The 22287-nt window shown below is 42.3% G+C and overlaps 1 protein-coding gene across 1 annotated transcript; it reads left to right on the top strand.

Annotated features, from left to right (window-relative positions):
- The first annotated feature begins 12725 nt into the window (after positions 1-12725).
- LOC311122051 (E3 ubiquitin/ISG15 ligase TRIM25-like) lies at positions 12726-17781 on the top strand. Its single transcript, XM_084196466.1, has 3 exons — positions 12726-13357; positions 13782-13877; positions 16977-17781. The coding sequence occupies exons 1-3, from the start codon at positions 12761-12763 to the stop codon at positions 16989-16991; spliced, it is 708 nt and encodes a 235-aa protein (XP_084052592.1). The 5' UTR covers positions 12726-12760; the 3' UTR covers positions 16992-17781.
- Positions 17782-22287: the final 4506 nt, after the last annotated feature.

Genomic DNA, 22287 nt, shown 5'->3' on the forward strand with positions numbered 1-22287 from the left:
CGGACTATCCTACCGATCCTTGACTTCGGCGATGTCATTTACAAAATAGCCTCCAACACTCTACTCAGCAAATTGGATGTAGTCTATCACAGTGCCATCCGTTTTGTCTCCAAAGCCCCATACACTACCCACCACTGTGACCTGTACGCTCTTGTTGGCTGGTCCTCACTACATGTTCGTCGTCAAACCCACTGGCTCCAGGCCATCTATAAATCACTGCTATGCAAATCCCCGCCATATCTTAGCTCATTGGTCACCATAGCAGCACCCACCCGTAGTCTGCGCTCCAGCAGGTATATCTCACTGGTCATTCTCAAAGCCAACACCTCCTTTGGCCGCCATTCCTTCCAGTTCTCTGCTGCCAATGACTGGAACGAATTGCAAAAATCTCTGAAGCTGGAGACTCTTATCTCCCTCAATAACTTTAAGCATCAGTTGTCAGAGCACCTTACCGATCACTGCACCTGTACACAGCCCATCTGAAATTAGCCCACCCAACTACCTCATCCCTATATTGTTATTTATTTTGCACCCCAGTATCTCTATTTGCACATAATCTCTTGCACATCTAGCATTCCAGTGTTAATACTATTGTAATTATTTTGCACTATAGCCTATTTATTGCCTTACCTCCATAACTTGCTACATTTGCACACACTGTATATATATTTTCTGTTGTATTTTTGACTTTATGTTTTTTACCCCATGTGTAACTCTGTGTTGTTTTTATTGCACTGCTTTGCTTTATCTTGGCCAGGTCGCAGTTGTAAATGAGAACCTGTTCTCAACTGGCTTACCTGGTTAAATAAAGGTTAAATAAAAAAAATAGAAAAATAAACACGTCACTATGGCTTCCATCCCTATATACATCCATCCAGGACTAATGTCTCCAAACAGATCTAAAAGGCCTCCCCCACCACTCAGACTTTCAAAGAAATTAAAGTTATCTCTGATACTCTGCTGTGCAGTTTGTTGTATGGACATTGCAGAGGCCCTTTTAAAATATCCACCCTGCTGTCTGGATCTACCAAAGGATCCAGTTACTATTCCCTGTGGACACAGCTGTATGCAACGTCATCTTCTTAGCTTGACTTCCATCCCCCAAAAACCTGTAGATACAGAGTACACAGTCAAGAGGAAGCCACTCCCTGTCCTCTGGTGTAGAGTTCCATGAAACAGAAAGTCATTTTTGACACCCTGTTGCTCAACCTTCAGGTGAAAGCACTAAAATGGCTGACAATCTAGAACTGTTCTGTTGCTCCGTCTGTCTGGATCCACTGAAGGATCCGGTGACTACTGCCTGTGGACACAGCTACTGTATGGGCTGTATTAAAGAAAGCTGGGATCAGGATGATCTGAAAGCGGTCTACACCTGTCCCCACACTCTAAACAATACTGGGTTGTTTGGTTGACCCAAATGTTGGGTTGCAGGCGTTGGGTCACTTAGTTGGGTTGTTTTCTTTAAAAACTGCTGGGTTATGGATGCTGGGTGTTGGGTTATTGTTGCTTGGTTATTGAGATATGACCCAGCAGGTCAGATCAGAAGACTGTAGGCATAGTTTAGTAGGGGTGTGGCTTTCAGATAGTTATTTTTAGCCACCCATGAGAGTAAATATAATTCCTGTTCATCTGGTCTGTTGCGTAGTTAGCACATGTTAAGGTTGAACATTGACATTTTTGTAGCTTCAATGATGCTTATAGAGTTTCCTAAAAGTCCACGTATGTCTCATTGTTGGACTATGATACAGTGGTATACCTTATTATAATATGTAATAAATACTCTACATATTATAGAAGAATTTAATAAGGACAAATTGAGTTTACAGTATGTAAACGCCTTAAAATAACCTACAGTAAGGATGACATTAAAACAGACCCAGTTGCTAAGGCAATCAAGCATGACATTAAAACAGACCCAGTTGCTAGGTCAACCAAGCATGACATTAAAACAGACCCAGTTGCTAGGTCAACCGAGCATGACATTAAAACAGACCCAGTTGCTAGGTCAACCAAGCATGACATTAAAACAGACCCAGTTGCTAGGTCAACCAAGCATGACATTAAAACAGACGCAGTTGCTAGGTCAACCAAGCATGACATTAGAACAGACCCAGTTACTAGGTCAACCAAGCATGACATTAAAACAGACCCAGTTGCTAGGTCAACCAAGCATGACATTAAAACAGACCCAGTTGCTAGGTGAACCGAGCATGACATTAAAACAGACCCAGTTGCTAGGTCAACCAAGCATGACATTAAAACAGACCCAGTTGCTAGGTCAACCGAGCATGACATTAAAACAGACCCAGTTGCTAAGGCAACCAAGCATGACATTAAAACAGACCCAGTTGCTAGGTCAACCAAGCATGACATTAAAACAGACCCAGTTGCTAGGTCAACCGAGCATGACATTAAAACAGACCCAGTTGCTAGGTCAACCAAGCATGACATTAAAACAGACCCAGTTGCTAGGTCAACCAAGCATGACATTAAAACAGACCCAGTTGCTAGGTCAACCAAGCATGACATTAGAACAGACCCAGTTGCTAGGTCAACCAAGCATGACAGTAAAACAGACCCAGTTGCTAGGTCAACCAAGCATGACATTAAAACAGACCCAGTTGCTAGGTCAACCAAGCATGACATTAAAACAGACCCAGTTGCTAGGTCAACCGAGCATGACATTAAAACAGACCCAGTTACTAGGTCAACCAAGCATGACATTAAAACAGACCCAGTTGCTAGGTCAACCAAGCATGATATTAAAACAGACCCAGTTGCTAGGTCAACCAAGCATGACATTAAAACAGACCCAGTTGCTAGGTCAACCAAGCATGAGAGTAAAAAATACCCAACTGATGGTTAAATTAACCCGTGTTCTGTCAATACTAACAACCCAACATATTGGGTTATTCACGCAACCAAACTGTCTGGGTCAAAATAACCCAACATGTTCTTTCCACTACTTAACCTGCGCTGGGGTACTAAATAAACCAGATTGAGTGCAGTGCAGACATACCTTCACCCCAAGACCTATTCTGAACAGGAGTGCTGTGCTCGCCTAAGTGGTGGAGAAACTGAAGAAGACAGGACTCCAGGCTGCTCCCCCTCCTGCTCTGTGCTATGCTGGACCTGGAGATGTGGCAGGGATGTTTTTCAGAGGCACGGACTGGGAGAATAGCCAGGATCGAGGGAAAAATGAACAGAGCAAAGTACAGAGAGATCCTTGATGAAAACCTGCTTCAGAGCGCTCAGGATCTCAGACTGGGGCGAAGGTTCAACTTCCAACAAGACAACAACCCTAAGCACACAGCCAAGACAACGCAGGAGTGGCTTCGGGACAAGTCTCTGAATGTCCTTGAGTGGTCCAGCCAGATCCTGGAGTTGAACCCGATCGACCATCTCTGGAGAGACCTGAAAATAGCTGTGCAGCACTGATAGCAACAACAACCACCGTAGAAAAGTTGGCTGTGTTTACAGACAGACAGACGTACAGACAGACAGACAGAGGTTGTTTACTATGACTGGATGAAGGGATACAGTGTTGAAGGCTTCCTTTAGGTCTCCTGGTCTCTTGGGATTTAAACAGTGAATACAGTGAGATAGTCCTAACCATTCAATCAATGTATAGAACAAACAGTCATCATTAACACTATACAGAGTAGAGTCTATGGATAGAATATGTTATCAAAGAATATAATACAAAATAATTTTATGAATAGAAAATAATAACTGTTTTGACATGAAAGCACAGCCAGATGATTTGACTTGACAGTGTGTCTCTATACCTCAGTCTCTGAAGACACCCAGCAATGGTTAGGATTATTAGAGAAGCTTTTCCTGCTGAAAGGCAGTTTCATTTCATCTGGTTGCAGAAAACAATTCATTGGATATGTTCATAACCCCGTCCACCTATAAGATGTGTGGGGTTTCTGTCTGACTAAGAAGAGATACAAAGAACTCTGATTATAAAACGTCTTCTCTTTTTAGTCCTAGATATGGCTAGGGTTAGGGTTACTGCTGAATGTAGTAACTCTAACCCTGACCCTAGGCCTAACAGTAATAACCACACTGTAATGTAAAGTATTACCTCATTCTCAATGATCAGTCAATACATACAGTATTCATTTAAACTACAGTATATTGTATCAATATCAAACCCCCCCATTACAACCACTTATTAATTATTATAGACACTTATAATCAGTGTTATAACACATAAGTGTATTATAAGGCATTATGAAGCTTATTAAAATAATTATAATATGTACTTCATAGGAACTGTTACCCTTTATATATTCTAACAACTCATATTTGTTAGATTTATTCCAAATGAAGGGCCCTAACCTAGAAACTAAAATATTTGTCTCCCTCTCCACGTTGAACGCAGTTCTCTCTCTATCCCTCCCTCCCTCCCTCCCTCCCTCCCTCTAACCTCACCTATCTGGCAGATCCAGAAAGTCCTCGCCCTCCGAAAAACTCTCTTCTGAGGAAACGAAACTGATCTGAGTCTCTGTGTCGTCTGTCTGTGTGAGAGTGAACAACTGTCCAAATGGCTCAGCAGGGAGTTCTGCTGGACCAGGACCAGTTCTGTTGTTCTGTCTGTCTGGATCCAGTGAAGGAGCCGGTCACTACTGCCTGTGGACACAGCTGTATGCAACGTCATCTTCTTAGCTTGACTTCCATCCCCCAAAAACCTGTAGATACAGAGTACACAGTTAAGAGGAAGCCACTCCCTGTCCTCTGGTGTAGAGTTCCATGAAACAGAAAGTTATCTTTGACACCCTGTTGCTCAACCTTCAGGTGAAAGCACTAAAATGGCTGACAATCTAGAACTGTTCTGTTGCTCCGTCTGTCTGGATCCACTGAAGGATCCGGTGACTACTGCCTGTGGACACAGCTAGTGTATGGGCTGTATTAAAGAAAGCTGGGATCAGGATGATCTGAAAGGGGTCTACACCTGTCCCCACATTCTAAACAATACTGGGTTGTTTGGTTGACCCAAATGTTGGGTTGCAGGCGTTGGGTCACTTAGTTGGGTTGTTTTCTTTAAAAACTGCTGGGTGTTGGGTTATTGTTGCTTGGTTATTGAGATATGACCCAGCAGGTCAGATCAGAAGACTGTAGGCATAGTTTAGTAGGGGTGTGGCTTTCAGATAGTTATTTTTAGCCACCCATGAGAGTAAATATAATTCCTGTTCATCTGGTCTGTTGCGTAGTTAGCACATGTTAAGGTTGAACATTGAAATTTTTGTAGCTTCAATTATGCTTATAGAGTTTCCTAAAAGTCCACGTATGTCTCATTTTTGGGCTATGATACAGTGGTATACCTTATTATAATATGTAATAAATACTCTACATATTATAGAATAATTTAATAAGGAAAAATGTTGTTTACAGTATGTAAACGCCTTAAAATAACCTACAGTAAGGATGACATTAAAACAGACCCAGTTGCTAGGGCAACCAAGCATGACATTAAAACAGACCCAGTTGCTAGGTCAACCAAGCATGACATTAAAACAGACCCAGTTGCTAGGTCAACCAAGCATGACATTAAAACAGACCCAGTTGCTAGGTCAACCTAGCATGACATTAAAACAGACCCAGTTGCTAGGTCAACCAAGCATGACATTAAAACAGACCCAGTTGCTAGGTCAACCTAGCATGACATTAAAACAGACCCAGTTGCTAGGTCAACCGAGCATGACATTAAAACAGACCCAGTTGCTAGGTCAACCAAGCATGACATTAAAACAGACCCAGTTGCTAGGTCAACCAAGCATGACATTAAAACAGACCCAGTTGCTAGGTCAACCAAGCATGACATTAAAACAGACCCAGTTGCTAGGGCAACCAAGCATGACATTAAAACAGACCCAGTTGCTAGGTCAACCAAGCATGACATTAAAACAGACCCAGTTGCTAGGTCAACCAAGCATGACATTAAAACAGACCCAGTTATAGATGAGGATATTGTTTTTATGCAGATTTTTGAAAATTCGCATGAAAATCTGTTTCCATTCGACTGACGACAGATTTTCATGTGAATATTGTAAAATCTTCATAAAAATGTGAATTTTACCAGCAGAGATGTTTCCATGAAATTGAATTGTTGAGGATAAATGGCTGTGCATGATGATGTAATGCACATACAAATATATTTTTGGGAAAATACAAAAACCGGTTTAAAACTTTCTGTTAAATGGGTTTCCATCACATTTTCAACTCTACTGATGGTTTTGTCAGATTTGGTTGTGCATTATATAGCTAACGTGCCCACTCTGGACAGGCTGCCTACATGATGACATTATTACGGACAAAAAGACCCTCAATATTTATTGGAAAGGAGCATCAAGCTCTTCACTGTGAACTTTCACCACCCTGTGAAGTTCAGCATAACTTATTTCATCTGTAGCTTAATAAACTGCATGGTTTCCCGAGTCGTAGTGGGAGGACCACACCACATATCATCGCGTGACTCCAAGTTTACTTCAATATGATGGTTATTATATCAATATTTGTGCATAAAGCCGTTTCCACCGCCACTTCTCGCTTAATTAATTCTACAGAGGTATTTGCACCCCACTGCATCCACATGTTTCTTTACAATTTCTGATCATTTTACATGACTGAAAATGAAAGAGAACTTTTGATTTGACATATTCATCATTCACCACTGTGGCTTCTGAATAGGTCACTGTACATTTATGGAACCTTTAAAACGTTGTAATGTTTTACCACAACCTTATATTTGGTTACACGTCACTATGGCTTCCATCCCTATATACCTCAGTGCATCCATCCAGGACTAACGTCTCCAAACAGATCTAAAAGGCCTCCCCCACCACTCAGACTTTCAAAGAAATTAAAGTTATCTCTGATACTCTGCTGTGCAGTTTGTTGTATGGACATTGCAGAGGCCCTTTTAAAATATCCACTCTGCTGTCTGGATCTACCAAAGGATCCAGTTACTATTCCCTGTGGACACAGCTGTATGCAACGTCATCTTCTTAGCTTGACTTCCATCCCCCAAAAACCTGTAGATACAGAGTACACAGTCAAGAGGAAGCCACTCCCTGTCCTCTGGTGTAGAGTTCCATGAAACAGAAAGTTATCTTTGACACCCTGTTGCTCAACCTTCAGGTGAAAGCACTAAAATGGCTGACAATCTAGAACTGTTCTGTTGCTCCGTCTGTCTGGATCCACTGAAGGATCCGGTGACTACTGCCTGTGGACACAGCTACTGTATGGGCTGTATTAAAGAAAGCTGGGATCAGGATGATCTGAAAGGTGTCTACACCTGTCCCCACACTCTAAACAATACTGGGTTGTTTGGTTGACCCAAATGTTGGGTTGCAGGCGTTGGGTCACTTAGTTGGGTTGTTTTCTTTAAAAACTGCTGGGTTATGGATGCTGGGTGTTGGGTTATTGTTGCTTGGTTATTGAGATATGACCCAGCAGGTCAGATCAGAAGACTGTAGGCATAGTTTAGTAGGGGTGTGGCTTTCAGATAGTTATTTTTAGCCACCCATGAGAGTAAATATAATTCCTGTTCATCTGGTCTGTTGCGTAGTTAGCACATGTTAAGGATGAACATTGACATTTTTGTAGCTTCAATGATGCTTATAGAGTTTCCTAAAAGTCCATGTATGTCTCATTGTTGGGCTATGATACAGTGGTATACCTTATTATAATATGTAATAAATACTCTACATATTATAGAAGAATTTAATAAGGAAAAATTGAGTTTACAGTATGTAAACGCCTTAAAATAACCTACAGTAAGGATGACATTAAAACAGACCCAGTTGCTAAGGCAACCAAGCATGACATTAAAACAGACCCAGTTGCTAGGTCAACCGAGCATGACATTAAAACAGACCCAGTTGCTAGGTCAACCAAGCATGACATTAAAACAGACCCAGTTGCTAGGTCAACCAAGCATGACATTAAAACAGACCCAGTTGCTAGGTCAACCAAGCATGACATTAAAACAGACCCAGTTGCTAGGTCAACCAAGCATGACATTAAAACAGACCCAGTTGCTAGGTCAACCAAGCATGACATTAAAACAGACCCAGTTGCTAGGTCAACCAAGCATGACATTAAAACAGACCCAGTTGCTAGGTCAACCAAGCATGACATTAAAACAGACCCAGTTGCTAGGTCAACCAAGCATGACATTAGAACAGACCCAGTTGCTAGGTCAACCAAGCATGACATTAAAACAGACCCAGTTGCTAGGTCAACCAAGCATGACATTAAAACAGACCCAGTTGCTAGGTCAACCAAGCATGACATTAAAACAGACCCAGTTGCTAGGTCAACCAAGCATGACATTAAAACAGACCCAGTTGCTAGGTCAACCAAGCATGACATTAAAACAGACCCAGTTGCTAGGTCAACCAAGCATGACATTAAAACAAACCCAGTTGCTAGGTGAACCAAGCATGACATTAAAACAGACCCAGTTGCTAGGTAAACCAAGCATGACATTAAAACAGACCCAGTTGCTAGGTCAACCAAGCATGTCATTAAAACAGACCCAGTTGCTAGGTCAACCGAGCATGACATTAAAACAGACCCAGTTGCTAGGTCAACCAAACATGACATTAAAACAGACCCAGTTGCTAGGTCAACCGAGCATGACATTAAAACAGACCCAGTTGCTAGGTCAACCAAGCATGACATTAAAACAGACCCAGTTGCTAGGTCAACCAAGCATGACATTAAAACAGACCCAGTTATAGATGAGGATATTGTTTTTATGCAGATTTTTGAAAATTCGCATGAAAATCTGTTTCCATTCGACTGACGACAGATTTTCATGTGAATATTGTAAAATCTTCATAAAAATGTGAATTTTACCAGCAGAGATGTTTCCATGAAATTGAATTGTTGAGGATAAATGGCTGTGCATGATGATGTAATGCACATACAAATATATTTTTGGGAAAATACAAAAACCGGTTTAAAACTTTCTGTTAAATGGGTTTCCATCACATTTTCAACTCTACTGATGGTTTTGTCAGATTTGGTTGTGCATTATATAGCTAACGTGCCCACTCTGGACAGGCTGCCTACATGATGACATTATTATGGACAAAAAGACCCTCAATATTTATTGGAAAGGAGCATCAAGCTCTTCACTGTGAACTTTCACCACCCTGTGAAGTTCAGCATAACTTATTTCATCTGTAGCTTAATAAACTGCATGGTTTCCCGAGTCGTAGTGGGAGGACCACACCACATATCATCGCGTGACTCCAAGTTTACTTCAATATGATGGTTATTATATCAATATTTGTGCATAAAGCCGTTTCCACCGCCACTTCTCGCTTAATTAATTCTACAGAGGTATTTGCACCCCACTGCATCCACATGTTTCTTTACAATTTCTGATCATTTTACATGACTGAAAATGAAAGAGAACTTTTGATTTGACATATTCATCATTCACCACTGTGGCTTCTGAATAGGTCACTGTACATTTATGGAACCTTTAAAACGTTGTAATGTTTTACCACAACCTTATATTTGGTTACACGTCACTATGGCTTCCATCCCTATATACCTCAGTGCATCCATCCAGGACTAACGTCTCCAAACAGATCTAAAAGGCCTCCCCCACCACTCAGACTTTCAAAGAAATTAAAGTTATCTCTGATACTCTGCTGTGCAGTTTGTTGTATGGACATTGCAGAGGCCCTTTTAAAATATCCACTCTGCTGTCTGGATCTACCAAAGGATCCAGTTACTATTCCCTGTGGACACAGCTGTATGCAACGTCATCTTCTTAGCTTGACTTCCATCCCCCAAAAACCTGTAGATACAGAGTACACAGTCAAGAGGAAGCCACTCCCTGTCCTCTGGTGTAGAGTTCCATGAAACAGAAAGTTATCTTTGACACCCTGTTGCTCAACCTTCAGGTGAAAGCACTAAAATGGCTGACAATCTAGAACTGTTCTGTTGCTCCGTCTGTCTGGATCCACTGAAGGATCCGGTGACTACTGCCTGTGGACACAGCTACTGTATGGGCTGTATTAAAGAAAGCTGGGATCAGGATGATCTGAAAGGTGTCTACACCTGTCCCCACACTCTAAACAATACTGGGTTGTTTGGTTGACCCAAATGTTGGGTTGCAGGCGTTGGGTCACTTAGTTGGGTTGTTTTCTTTAAAAACTGCTGGGTTATGGATGCTGGGTGTTGGGTTATTGTTGCTTGGTTATTGAGATATGACCCAGCAGGTCAGATCAGAAGACTGTAGGCATAGTTTAGTAGGGGTGTGGCTTTCAGATAGTTATTTTTAGCCACCCATGAGAGTAAATATAATTCCTGTTCATCTGGTCTGTTGCGTAGTTAGCACATGTTAAGGATGAACATTGACATTTTTGTAGCTTCAATGATGCTTATAGAGTTTCCTAAAAGTCCATGTATGTCTCATTGTTGGGCTATGATACAGTGGTATACCTTATTATAATATGTAATAAATACTCTACATATTATAGAAGAATTTAATAAGGAAAAATTGAGTTTACAGTATGTAAACGCCTTAAAATAACCTACAGTAAGGATGACATTAAAACAGACCCAGTTGCTAAGGCAACCAAGCATGACATTAAAACAGACCCAGTTGCTAGGTCAACCAAGCATGACATTAAAACAGACCCAGTTGCTAGGTCAACCGAGCATGACATTAAAACAGACCCAGTTGCTAGGTCAACCAAGCATGACATTAAAACAGACCCAGTTGCTAGGTCAACCGAGCATGACATTAAAACAGACCCAGTTGCTAGGTCAACCAAGCATGACATTAAAACAGACCCAGTTGCTAGGTCAACCAAGCATGACATTAGAACAGACCCAGTTGCTAGGTCAACCAAGCATGACATTAAAACAGACCCAGTTGCTAGGTCAACCAAGCATGACATTAAAACAGACCCAGTTGCTAGGTAAACCAAGCATGACATTAACACAGACCCAGTTCCTAGGTCAACCAAGCATGACATTAAAACAGACCCAGTTGCTAGGTCAACCAAGCATGAGAGTAAAAAATACCCAACTGATGGTTAAATTAACCCGTGTTCTGTTAATACTAACAACCCAACATATTGGGTTATTCACGCAACCAAACTGTCTGGGTCAAAATAACCCAACATGTTCTTTCCACTACTTAACCTGCGCTGGGGTACTAAATAAACCAGATTGAGTGCAGTGCAGACATACCTTCACCCCAAGACCTATTCTGAACAGGAGTGCTGTGCTCGCCTAAGTGGTGGAGAAACTGAAGAAGACAGCACTCCAGGCTGCTCCCCCTCCTGCTCTGTGCTATGCTGGACCTGGAGATGTGGCAGGGATGTTTTTCAGAGGCACGGACTGGGAGAATAGCCAGGATCGAGGGAAAAATGAACAGAGCAAAGTACAGAGAGATCCTTGATGAAAACCTGCTTCAGAGCGCTCAGGATCTCAGACTGGGGCGAAGGTTCAACTTCCAACAAGACAACAACCCTAAGCACACAGCCAAGACAACGCAGGAGTGGCTTCGGGACAAGTCTCTGAATGTCCTTGAGTGGTCCAGCCAGATCCTGGAGTTGAACCCGATCGACCATCTCTGGAGAGACCTGAAAATAGCTGTGCAGCACTGATAGCAACAACAACCACCGCAGAAAAGTTGGCTGTGTTTACAGACAGACAGACGTACAGACAGACAGACAGAGGTTGTTTACTATGACTGGATGAAGGGATACAGTGTTGAAGGCTTCCTTTAGGTCTCCTGGTCTCTTGGGATTTAAACAGTGAATACAGTGAGATAGTCCTAACCATTCAATCAATGTACAGAACAAACAGTCATCATTAACACTATACAGAGTGGAGCCAATGGATATAATATATTATCAAAGAATATAATACAATAGAATTTTATGAATAGAAAATAATACATGTTTTGACATGAAAGCACAGCCAGATGATTTGACTTGACAGTGTGTCTCTATACCTCAGTCTCTGAAGACACCCAGCAATGGTTAGGATTATTAGAGAAGCTTTTCCTGCTGAAAGGCAGTTTCATTTCATCTGGTTGCAGAAAACAATTCATTGGATATGTTCATAACCCCGTCCACCTATAAGATGTGGGGGGTTTCTGTCTGACTAAGAAGAGATACAAAGAACTCTGATTATAAAACGTCTTCTCTTTTTAGTCCTAGATATGGCTAGGGTTAGGGTTACTGCTGAATGTAGTAACTCTAACCCTGACCCTAGGCCTAACAGTAATACCCAAACTGTAATGTAAAGTATTACCTCATTCTCAATGATCAGTCAATACATACAGTATTCATTTAAACTACAGTATATTGTATCAATATCAACCCCCCCCCCATTACAACCACTTTTGAATTATTATAGACACTTATAATCAGTGTTATAACACATAAGTCTATTATAAGGCATTATGAAGCTTATTATAATAATTATAATGTGTACTTCATAGGAACTGTTACCCTATATATATTCTAACAACTCATATTTGTTATATTCATTCCAAATGAAGGGCCCTAACCTAGAAACTAAAATATTTGTCTCCCTCTCCATGTTGAACGCAGTTCTCTCTCTATCCCTCCCTCCCTCCCTCCCTCCCTCTAACCTCACCTATCTGGCAGATCCAGAAAGTCCTCGCCCTCCCAAAAACTCACTTATGTGGAAACGAAACTGGTCTGAGTCTCTGTGTCGTCTGTCTGTGTGAGAGTGAACAACCGTCCAAATGGCTCAGCAGGGAGTACTGCTCGACCAGGACCAGTTCTGTTGTTCTGTCTGTCTGGATCTACTGAAGGAGCCGGTCACTACTGCCTGTGGACACAGTTACTGTAGAAGCTGTATTGAGGACTGCTGGGATCAGGATGTTCTGAAAGGGGTCTATAGCTGTCCTCCGTGCAGAGAGACCTTCACTCCAAGGCCTAATCTGAGGAAAAATAACATGTTGGCTGAGTTGGTGGAGAAACTGAAGAAGACAGGACTCCAGGCTGCTCCCCCTCCTGCTCTGTGCTATGCTGGACCTTTAGATGTGGCGTGTGATTTCTGCACTGGGACCAGAAAGCAGAAAGCCCTCATGTCCTGTTTGGTGTGTCTGGCCTCTTACTGTGAGACTCACCTCCAACCTCACTATGAATCTCCTGCTTTCAAGAAGCACAAGCTGGTCAAAGCCACCGCACAACTACAGGAGAAGATCTGCTCTCATCATGACAAACTGCTGGAGGTTTTCTGTCGTACCGATCAGCAGTGTATCTGTATGCTGTGTACAATGGATGAACATAAAGGCCATGATACAGTGTCAGCTGCAGCAGAGACGACTGAGAAACAGGTAAGACCAGAACTACTTGTTGGTGACTGTCTGATAAACAAATAATTAAAGATACAGTAGGAACTAAGGCTGTTTGAATATGAGATCATTCAAATGAAATTGATCCTCAGCAGAACAAATATGAACACAAACCTTGAGTATATTGAGTTTGATCCAAATGTATCACAATTTTCTGAAGTCAAACACTATTATCATTCCGAATGCCCTTTTAGGAGTTCAAAGTTCAGTCTCAACCCCTTGATACATGTACGTCTACCATAAAAACTATAATCATTCACATAGCAACATAGAAAATGTCATATGGTAAAGGGACTTCCTCAAGATTTTAGACCTTCCTCTCTATGTGCCCTATGTCACATTACTATACTATTGATCTACTGGACAAATAAAGCTTGATAGCTCATTGAAGAGTGATTCTCCACAGAGGCAGCTGGGGATGAGTCAGCAGAAAGTCCAGCAGAGATTCCAGGAGAGAGAGAAGGACCTGAAGGAGCTACAACAGGCTGTAAAGTCTCTCAAGGTGAGTATTGTTGACCAGAGGAGACACACCATTTCACTTCTCTCTTCCAGTCAGAGAGAGAGAGAGGCCCCTATCCAATCCCACTGTTGGGAACAGGCTGTCTGGACCCCTTTCAGAGAATAGACTGCTTAATGTAACCGGCGGGATATGAACCCGGGTCTACTGAGGAGAGAAACCAATATCGTGACTGTTTCACCAAGAGGACATTCCCTTTGGGTCGAGGGCCGACACTGATTTTGAAATTAAAAGTAAACATTACACTCACAAAAGTTTCAAAGTAATAGAGACATTTCAAATGTTATAACTCAAGTGCAAACAGAGTGAGCCATTCGCCAGACTGAGTTCTGGAGGTGAAATGGAAATGAATGAGGGAGAGTTAAGTGAGGTAGAAGGTGTGGTGAAGAGCTCAGAACCAGAGCCTGGCATCAATGGACATGATAAAGAAGAATTTGGTGCAGTAGGAGTTACATTGTAGGACAAAGTGGATCCATACCTTTTGGCAGATCCATTTGTGGTTTCAGGGTGGGTGGGAAAGGAGTTGGGTGCAGTTGAATCAGTGAAGGTAACCTGTAGTGGACTTGTGATATTTGTTTGTGTTTCTTCTGACCAGAGGGAGTGTCACGCAACTTGGGTCAAGATCTGTTTCTTGCTTTGCTCTTAGGAACAGGGCACCATTGAAAGGAGTGATTTCTGGGGTAGCGTTAAGTGTAGAAGTGGAGCAATTAAGGTTGAAGACTGCTGGTGTTTGTGATTCCCGCCGTTTGGTGCAACACAGACCCGGTGGTGAGCGTGGTGAAACAGAGGAGTCACTGTCAGTCCTTTTGAGGTTTGAGTCTTTACCCAACAAAGTCATGGTAGGATATATCAGTTATCCTGTTAGAGCTTTTGTGGCGAATCCACTGTGCTGATTCAGGTGCAACGTTTATGGTAATGTTGCAGCAGTTTGTAGGAGGGAGATTCCAAGATGTGAGAAGTGTGCAGGAGGGCATGGGATAGAGGTTTGTGTAGTTTCGGTGGATAAAGTTGTGTGTGTCAACTGTTGGGATGCCCATGTTGCTGGGGATCTGAAGTGTCCGGTGCGAGAGAGGCAGGTTGAGGTGGCTAGAGTCAGAGTAGTGCAGAAGGTGTCGTATGCTGAGACAGTGAAGAAAGTAGAGGAGGATGGGTCAAGGGTGAGAGATCCTGAGAGGATCCCTGTGAGTAGTAGATCTGTGCCAGCACAGAGGGATAGGCCAACGAGTGATATATGCTTCAGTAAAGTTAGCTTCTTAGAGTTCATAGCAATGGTTATCAACTGTACCGCAGAAATGGAACGTAAAAAAAAGAAAATAGATATTGTGGTGGCAGCTGCAGAGTAGTATTTGGGCATACAAGATTAGACTTCAGAAGAGTTACAGGGTGTGTTGAGTTGTGGTTTCCTGTCCTCCCAGGCCGTTGGCATGGTGCAGGAGCAGATAGGGTCAAAGTAGTGGAATGGGGTAGTGGGTATTTAATGAGTAGGGTTAGTTGGAAGGGTGTTTTTCTGTATTATTATAATTTCCCCTTTTCCCATTTTGTGTCACAAAGTATAATGGATTTATATTATAGTCCAGCCTCCGTTTATTACTTACGAACAGACCGCAAGTAGTTGGTTAGTTTTGGTAAATTTAAAAATAAAGTGGTTTTCGTGTGCTCTCGGCTGTGTGCCAAGCGGAATCCATTAAAAATTTAACTTTTCGTAGACAAGTGTTTGTTTCTTAACAAACTTCAAGGTTACGCAGGGGAGGGGTGGAACACAGGGTTTGCTAGCACAGATAGTTTTGGGTGTTTCTATTGTAGGGATGTAGGACATAATGCTAATGCAGACAAGCGCGACCAGCCGGCAGCGGGGGCTAGGACTAGGCTGGACACAATACATTTTGAACGCCTTTTTCTGATAAAACTACTTAATTGCATCCACCATGGAGCCCAGTTTCATAATATTACCATATGTCCCAGATGCTTGCCGTAGTTTAGAAATGATAGGGCATGTTTCACCCTGCCAGCTCCTATTAGTTGTATTGAGCTCTGTGGCACCAACTCGCCTAATGAAAGTTCTATTCCCAGCCCATTGTTCTGCGTCACAATGCCAGCTTCACTATTATGGGCTGGTAATGAGACCAGCCCGTATTAACATTGTAGCTTTACCTCAGGTAACTTATTATTAACAAGGTTATGACTACTTGGTGAGCAAACTCACTGTTCACCTGGGTACACCTTGTGGTGACCCACAGTCAGTGGCGGCTCCTGAAAAAATTCTCAGGGGGGGCAATTTTTCTGATGATTTAGGTGACCTACACACATTTTAAAAAAGATATGTCCAGCAACAACATGAAGACAGGGGCAGCATATAAGTCAATGCCAGAAGCATTTATTGACTGATCTCAAAAGTGTTGGCTTACAAAAGCAAAATAAGTTATCACTGTAAAAATAATCAAGGGTGTTCTTTCACATTCCTCAACACTTCATAAACAATATGCATTTCCATAAACAAATGAAATATCAGCTGAAAATACAGCATCTTGGTATTTGTTCAGATTGCAGGATCAACAAGAGCTTTTACCACATTTTTTGCCTCATGGTTGAATTGGAAATATGTGCACCTGAGCATAATTCACAACAAGCAAGCAGGAGCTTTTGATAGAGGCTACTGAAAACATTGATGCAAGTTATTGGTAATAAGAAATTTTTATAGACTTCCATATTCTGCCCTCTTGTATAGATTTGTGAAAATGAACAGTGATAGACATTTTGCCTGAAAACAGAATTTGAAAATAATTTATAGAAAAGGTAAACACAGCTATCTGTATGGCTTTGTAAAAATGAACAACCATATTCTGGCCAATTGTATAGATTTGTAAATATGAACAACCATATTCTGGCCAATTGTATAGATTTGTAAAAATGAAGATTATTATTATTTTTTAACTTTTTTTAAAATGAAAAATAACTATTTTAAACAACATCAACTGTGAACTGATTTGGGCGTGTGTGTGTTAAAGAGACAGACAGGGAGGGACAAAGAGAGAGAGAGGCTACATTACTTGTACTGAAACTGTTCTCTTCTCTCTTTCAATGCAGCAAAGCGGTCAATGACTTTCTCATTGAAATCAGGCATGCTGAGGACTAGTTCCCTCTCCATGGAAAGCATGGCCAGTGCATTCAGACGTTCCTGGCCCATTGAATGGCAAAAAGACCGTTCAGTCTCTCCAAAAGCACACTGGCGATTGAGACAATATGTTCCCTCATGACCGCTAGCATACACTCCAGTTACAGTAGCTCGTTTTGAATGGTCTTTGATGTGAACTTCTTTCAAAGAGACAATCGAGTTGCACTGAAGGCTAGCCATCTTGATAGTAGTACGTGAATTGATTGACGCTGCTACCCGCTCTTTTCTTAGTTACGTTCATGGTTATGTTACGTATGACGAAAGCGCGTAAGTGCAAGCCCTCAGAAACCCATAGAGATTGTATTGAAAGCTCTGATATTTGAAAAAAAAAGATTTTACATGACAGGCTATGAGAGACTTCTGGGCGATTTTCAACCTGACTGAAATCGCCCCAAAGGGGGCGGGGCCATTTGAAGCACGACTTTAGCCTGATTGGACATTTAGTGGCAGATCAGACGTCTAGATTAGAACACTGATAACTAATGTTGCTGTGATATAATTGATTAGAAAAAAAATCCCTTCCTTTTCCCGTTTGGCAGTGCGTCGCCCATATCGCCCTAATGAACACACCGCCCCTGCCCACAGTGCTAGCGATGGTTAACCATATTATTTTCATAAAAAGGTGTAAAACCTAAACAGAACGCATTCCTGTCCTCCTTTTTCAAGATGTAGCCGATTTAAACAGCCAGACATTTTTTAAATAAATACATTTTTACAAAATAATTGTACGATTTATTGTTTCTAAATTGTTGCTGGGTAATTTGTTTGTTAGTAGGCATCAAATTGAGCGAATGCTGCGCAGGTTCACTGAGTTGTAAACTAAATGGATAGGTGTAGCTTATTGATTTATAGATCTAACACAGTTGCTACCTCAGATTATGAGCATAGCAAGTGTTGTGAATGAGGTATGTAGTACCCACAGAAGGCCACAGGGAGGAGCAAGAGAGCTATAACCCATACAGTTTTTTGCTTTAAACACCCTAAACCTAACAATCAATCAAATGTGTTTATAAAGTCCTTTTTACATCAGCAGATGTCACAAAGTGCTATACAGAAACTCTAACCCTACTTATAACCTATTTTAGCCTTAACTCTAACCCCTAACCCTAATTCTAGGGTGGAGTAGCCTAGAACACGTTGAGAACTTATTTTAGTAATAATTTTATGTTAGTAAATACCATTATAGTACTAAATAGCATTTATTGTTATTTTTTTAATAAAACCTATGTAACCTTTATTAGTCATTTTATTATAGGTATTATTGCAAGGCAGAACACTTGATAAACAACACATTTGTTTTATTTTTTAAATGTGGTTTGAACTGGGTGTGACCTAGTAACCTCTATGTGAAAGTCCAGCAATTGGCATGTCATAGGTGGGGCTGGTTTGAGACTGATCTCCAGAATTAATAAGAAAAATACACTTTATTTCTCAGCTGCCTCACCAATGTCTTTACGTGAATTAATAACTTTTAATTGCTAAATATTTCCAATAGATGGCTGCATAAGACCATGAAGCATCAGTTATAGGCTACAAGCATAAAATAGCATGCAACCAAAGACTATGTCCTATGATTTTCTAAAAAGGTCACTCATTACTTTACAGTTAGCTATATATCTCGTATTAGGCCTGTGTTGCTTTTGGGAGAGCAACAAAATATTAACTCTAGCAGGTATTGAACACCGGCCAAATAATCACTAGTCAGATGCTCTAACCTCAACCCTAGTAAACATGCATTATGACATCATCTTAATATCTCATATATTACAGCCCACCAATAAATCATGCAACCATCGCGGTTAGAAAATGTACCTCAACATGCCCCTCGCTTGTGCTAGAAGGCAGAGTGCTCGCTGCCGCTGACGGCACAAGCTTTTTGCGGGGCTTGTTGAGTTGGCTACTTGTTCGAGAAGGCAGAGTGGCTCTGTGCTGGTTGATGAATTTGACAATGAATGTACTAGAAAAACACATGTCGACCAGAGGTGACTGAATTAATGTTTGCGCTTTTTGATAATTGTTATAGTAATGAGGTATAATTTTAAAACATGAGCATAAAAACAGGTAATAATAAACATGAATCATCATTATATTACTTCACAGTAATGTGTTTTCAGTCCTTTCTCTTGCGTTAGCAGTGTGGAAAGGGACAGTAAAAAGCTCAGGCAGGAGTTTTCCTGTGAGGGGGAGTGGTAGTGTATCCAGGGAGAGAACTAAACTAATCTTCTGAAATGTCATTCATGGTCTTATGCTGCCATCTATTGGAATTATTTAGCAACTGCAGTAGTGCTGAATAAATAATATAATAATAATATGCCATTTAGCAAATTGTATATCCTTACTAAGTGTATCCTTACTAAAGTAGTAATTACTCAAAATTGCTAAATATAAAATGTTCTAGTTCATTTGATCACTTACAACCATAAAATAACAATTCATAGCATAACAAACAATGAAACGGACATAAACCAAAAACACCATACATTTAGTTAATTATCTAAAAAATAATATATATATTTAGATGTGTGACATTATCTGCCAAAGTAACACCCCCTTAACATATAAACAGACACTGGACACAGACACTGAAAATTAGCTTTTTTTATATAAATCTGGTAGTTCTCAAAATAGCCTTTGCTTTGCTGAGCAGTTCGTTTTCAGGAGTGTGCTGCCTGCCTGCCTTCAGAGGAGTCTGTCTGTGAATAATATAAAGTTAATAAGTTATTGCCACGCTTTCACAGAGGCCTAGTTTACATTTACATGTGAGTCATTTAGCAGACGCTCTTATCCAGAACGACAAGGGTTAAGTGCCTAAATCTGTCGATGTACAAGGGTACAGATTTCTCACCTAGTCGGCTCGGGGATTCGAACCAGCCACCTTTAGATTACTGCCCAACGCTCTTAACCGCTAGATTAAGACGCTTTGGCCTCAGGCTAGTGTTCCAGCTCAGCCAATGTTCTTTGGCCGTTTTACAGCCTTCAGTGAATTTTGACTTGTTCTATTGTCCAGCCTACTAGGACTCAGGGGGCAGAGGCTGGGAGGAGAGTAGAGCAGGGTCAAGTGGTGGTGGTACCAGGAAGGAGGAGTGTAGAGCAGGGTCAAGTGGTGGTGGTACCAGGAAGGAGGAGAGTAGAGCAGGGTCAAGTGGTGGTGGTACCAGGAGGGAGGAGAGTAGAGCAGGGTCAAGTGGTGGTGGTACCAGGAAGGAGGAGTGTAGAGCAGGGTCAAGTGGTGGTGCGCAGACCGTGGAGAAAGCGGTGGTGGGGAGGGTTGCAGCTGGGCTACATGAGCTGAGGCAGGTTTCTGTAGTAACAGAGACTCCGGTGGGCGAAGGCTTGGTGGGCTCATCCCAGGAAATATTGCCTGTCATTGGGGAAGAGGCTCTGATCAGGGGGGAAGTGCAGGGGGGCAGAGACTGGGGAGGAGGAGGACGGTACCGTGCCAATGGAGGAGGAGGAAGAGGGGGGAGGTGAGTCTGCGGGAGAGGAGGACAAGGCGGTCTCGTTTTCAGACGGCTCATTGGATCCAGAGCTGACAGCCAGTCAGGCTAAGGTCCCAGTATATACGCTGAGAGAACTTTCTAGGTTCCTGATGGAGACTAAAGGGGAAAAAGAAGGTTCTGCTGGAGTCTTATTTGATTGATCCTGGAAGGTTTGTAAGGTCAGTACAACACGTGATGAAGAATGAGGGGTTTAGTGTCCTCTCACCCAGGAAGCGGTATAGGCTGAGAAAATGGGTCATGGGTTCTTAAGGGCATGTCTTCAGAATCTGCTTAAATTGATGGTTTTTTCTGGCATGGTGGCTTTATGGGCTTCTCTACTGGTTTCTGATTGTGGTGATTTCCCTCCCACCTCTTATGGAGATTTCACGGTTAGACTTCCTTAACATGAACGGTGACAGAGACTGGGGGAATAAGTCAAACAAAAACATTTAAACGTGATTTTTTTGCAAGAGACACAGTGATGTGATTAATGAAGTGTATTGGGGGTCTGGTGGAAGGGGGCGCAGGTGCTGAGCCATGGCACAAATCTTAGTGCAGGGGTAGCAAAAGAGGTGTGTAAGGGTAGGTTGTTAGTGGTTAGAGCCAAAATCAATTTCCTTGTCTTTGCTTTCCAAAATGTGTCTGCACCTAGTACAGGGCTCAGTTCTCTGTTTCACCAGGGCCCAGGCAGGTGTCCTATTGGAAATTCCATGTAAAGCTCTTCCAAGATGTCACTTTTTGCTCAAACTTCCAAGGCTTTTGGGAGAGGTGGGGACAGCAGAAGGGGGAGTAACTTCTGTTGTGGGGGAGAGGAGGGAGCCTGATGGGTGGGTAACTTCTGTTGTGGGGAGATGAGGGAGCCTGATGGGTGGGTAACTTCTGTTGTGGGGAGATGAGGGGGCCTGATGGGTGGGTAACTTCTGTTGTGGGGAGATGAGGCCGCGGCTGTGGAGTTGTACTCTGATTTATAGAGGGCATAACTCTGTGATCCTGGGTGTTCTCAGGTTCTGCTCACAGACCTTTCCAAACTCTCTTTGTCACAGAGAATTGACATTTCCCTGGCCTTTCACAAACTCTCAGCTGCCGTCTCTCAGACGGTCTGCCTCTGATATTTTTTTAAAAGGTCTGGGAAATTATTGGACAGGACGTGTGTTGCTACTGTACCGTACGGAGGTGGGCTGGAGGGAACAAGCATGTGCTCTGTTGAGGAGGGCTGGTGGTTTGGGGCTGGATCAGCAGATCTTCATCATGCGGCAAGAGACTCAATACAGCAGGGGTCTCTGATTTCTATGCTGCAGTACTGAGGGCTGGAGCAGCCTGAGGAGGGGCCACCACCGTTTCCAACACTGCAAGTGACAGCAGAGACTGGGGACTGGCAGGAGAGTCTGGAGGACTTACTGACTTTTAACACTCTGAGCTTAGTGGGAGTGAAGGGGCATCAGTGGCAGGGGGTTGTGGGGGCTGAGAGCATGGCAGGGTATAGGTGGAGGGTGCTCTATAAGCTCCCAGTGCTGGAAAGGTCAGGGGTCGTCCAGTGGAGGGTATTACATGGAGCCCTGGACACCAATAGCTGGTTGGGGAGGGTTGACCTGGGAGTTGGGGAGGGGTGTCCGTTTTCTGCAATGACAGACTGTTCATCATGTTTTTTCTGTGTTGCCAGGGTAATGCCATTACTGTTGACGCCTTAGGGTTGAGTTTGAGTTGTACAAAATGATCAACAGTGTGGAGATGTTTCAGGAGGTAT

The sequence above is a fragment of the Coregonus lavaretus genome (assembly GCF_964263955.1).
Source record: "Coregonus lavaretus genome assembly, contig: HAP1_SCAFFOLD_4952, whole genome shotgun sequence".
Classification (NCBI taxonomy): Eukaryota; Metazoa; Chordata; class Actinopteri; order Salmoniformes; family Salmonidae; genus Coregonus; species Coregonus lavaretus.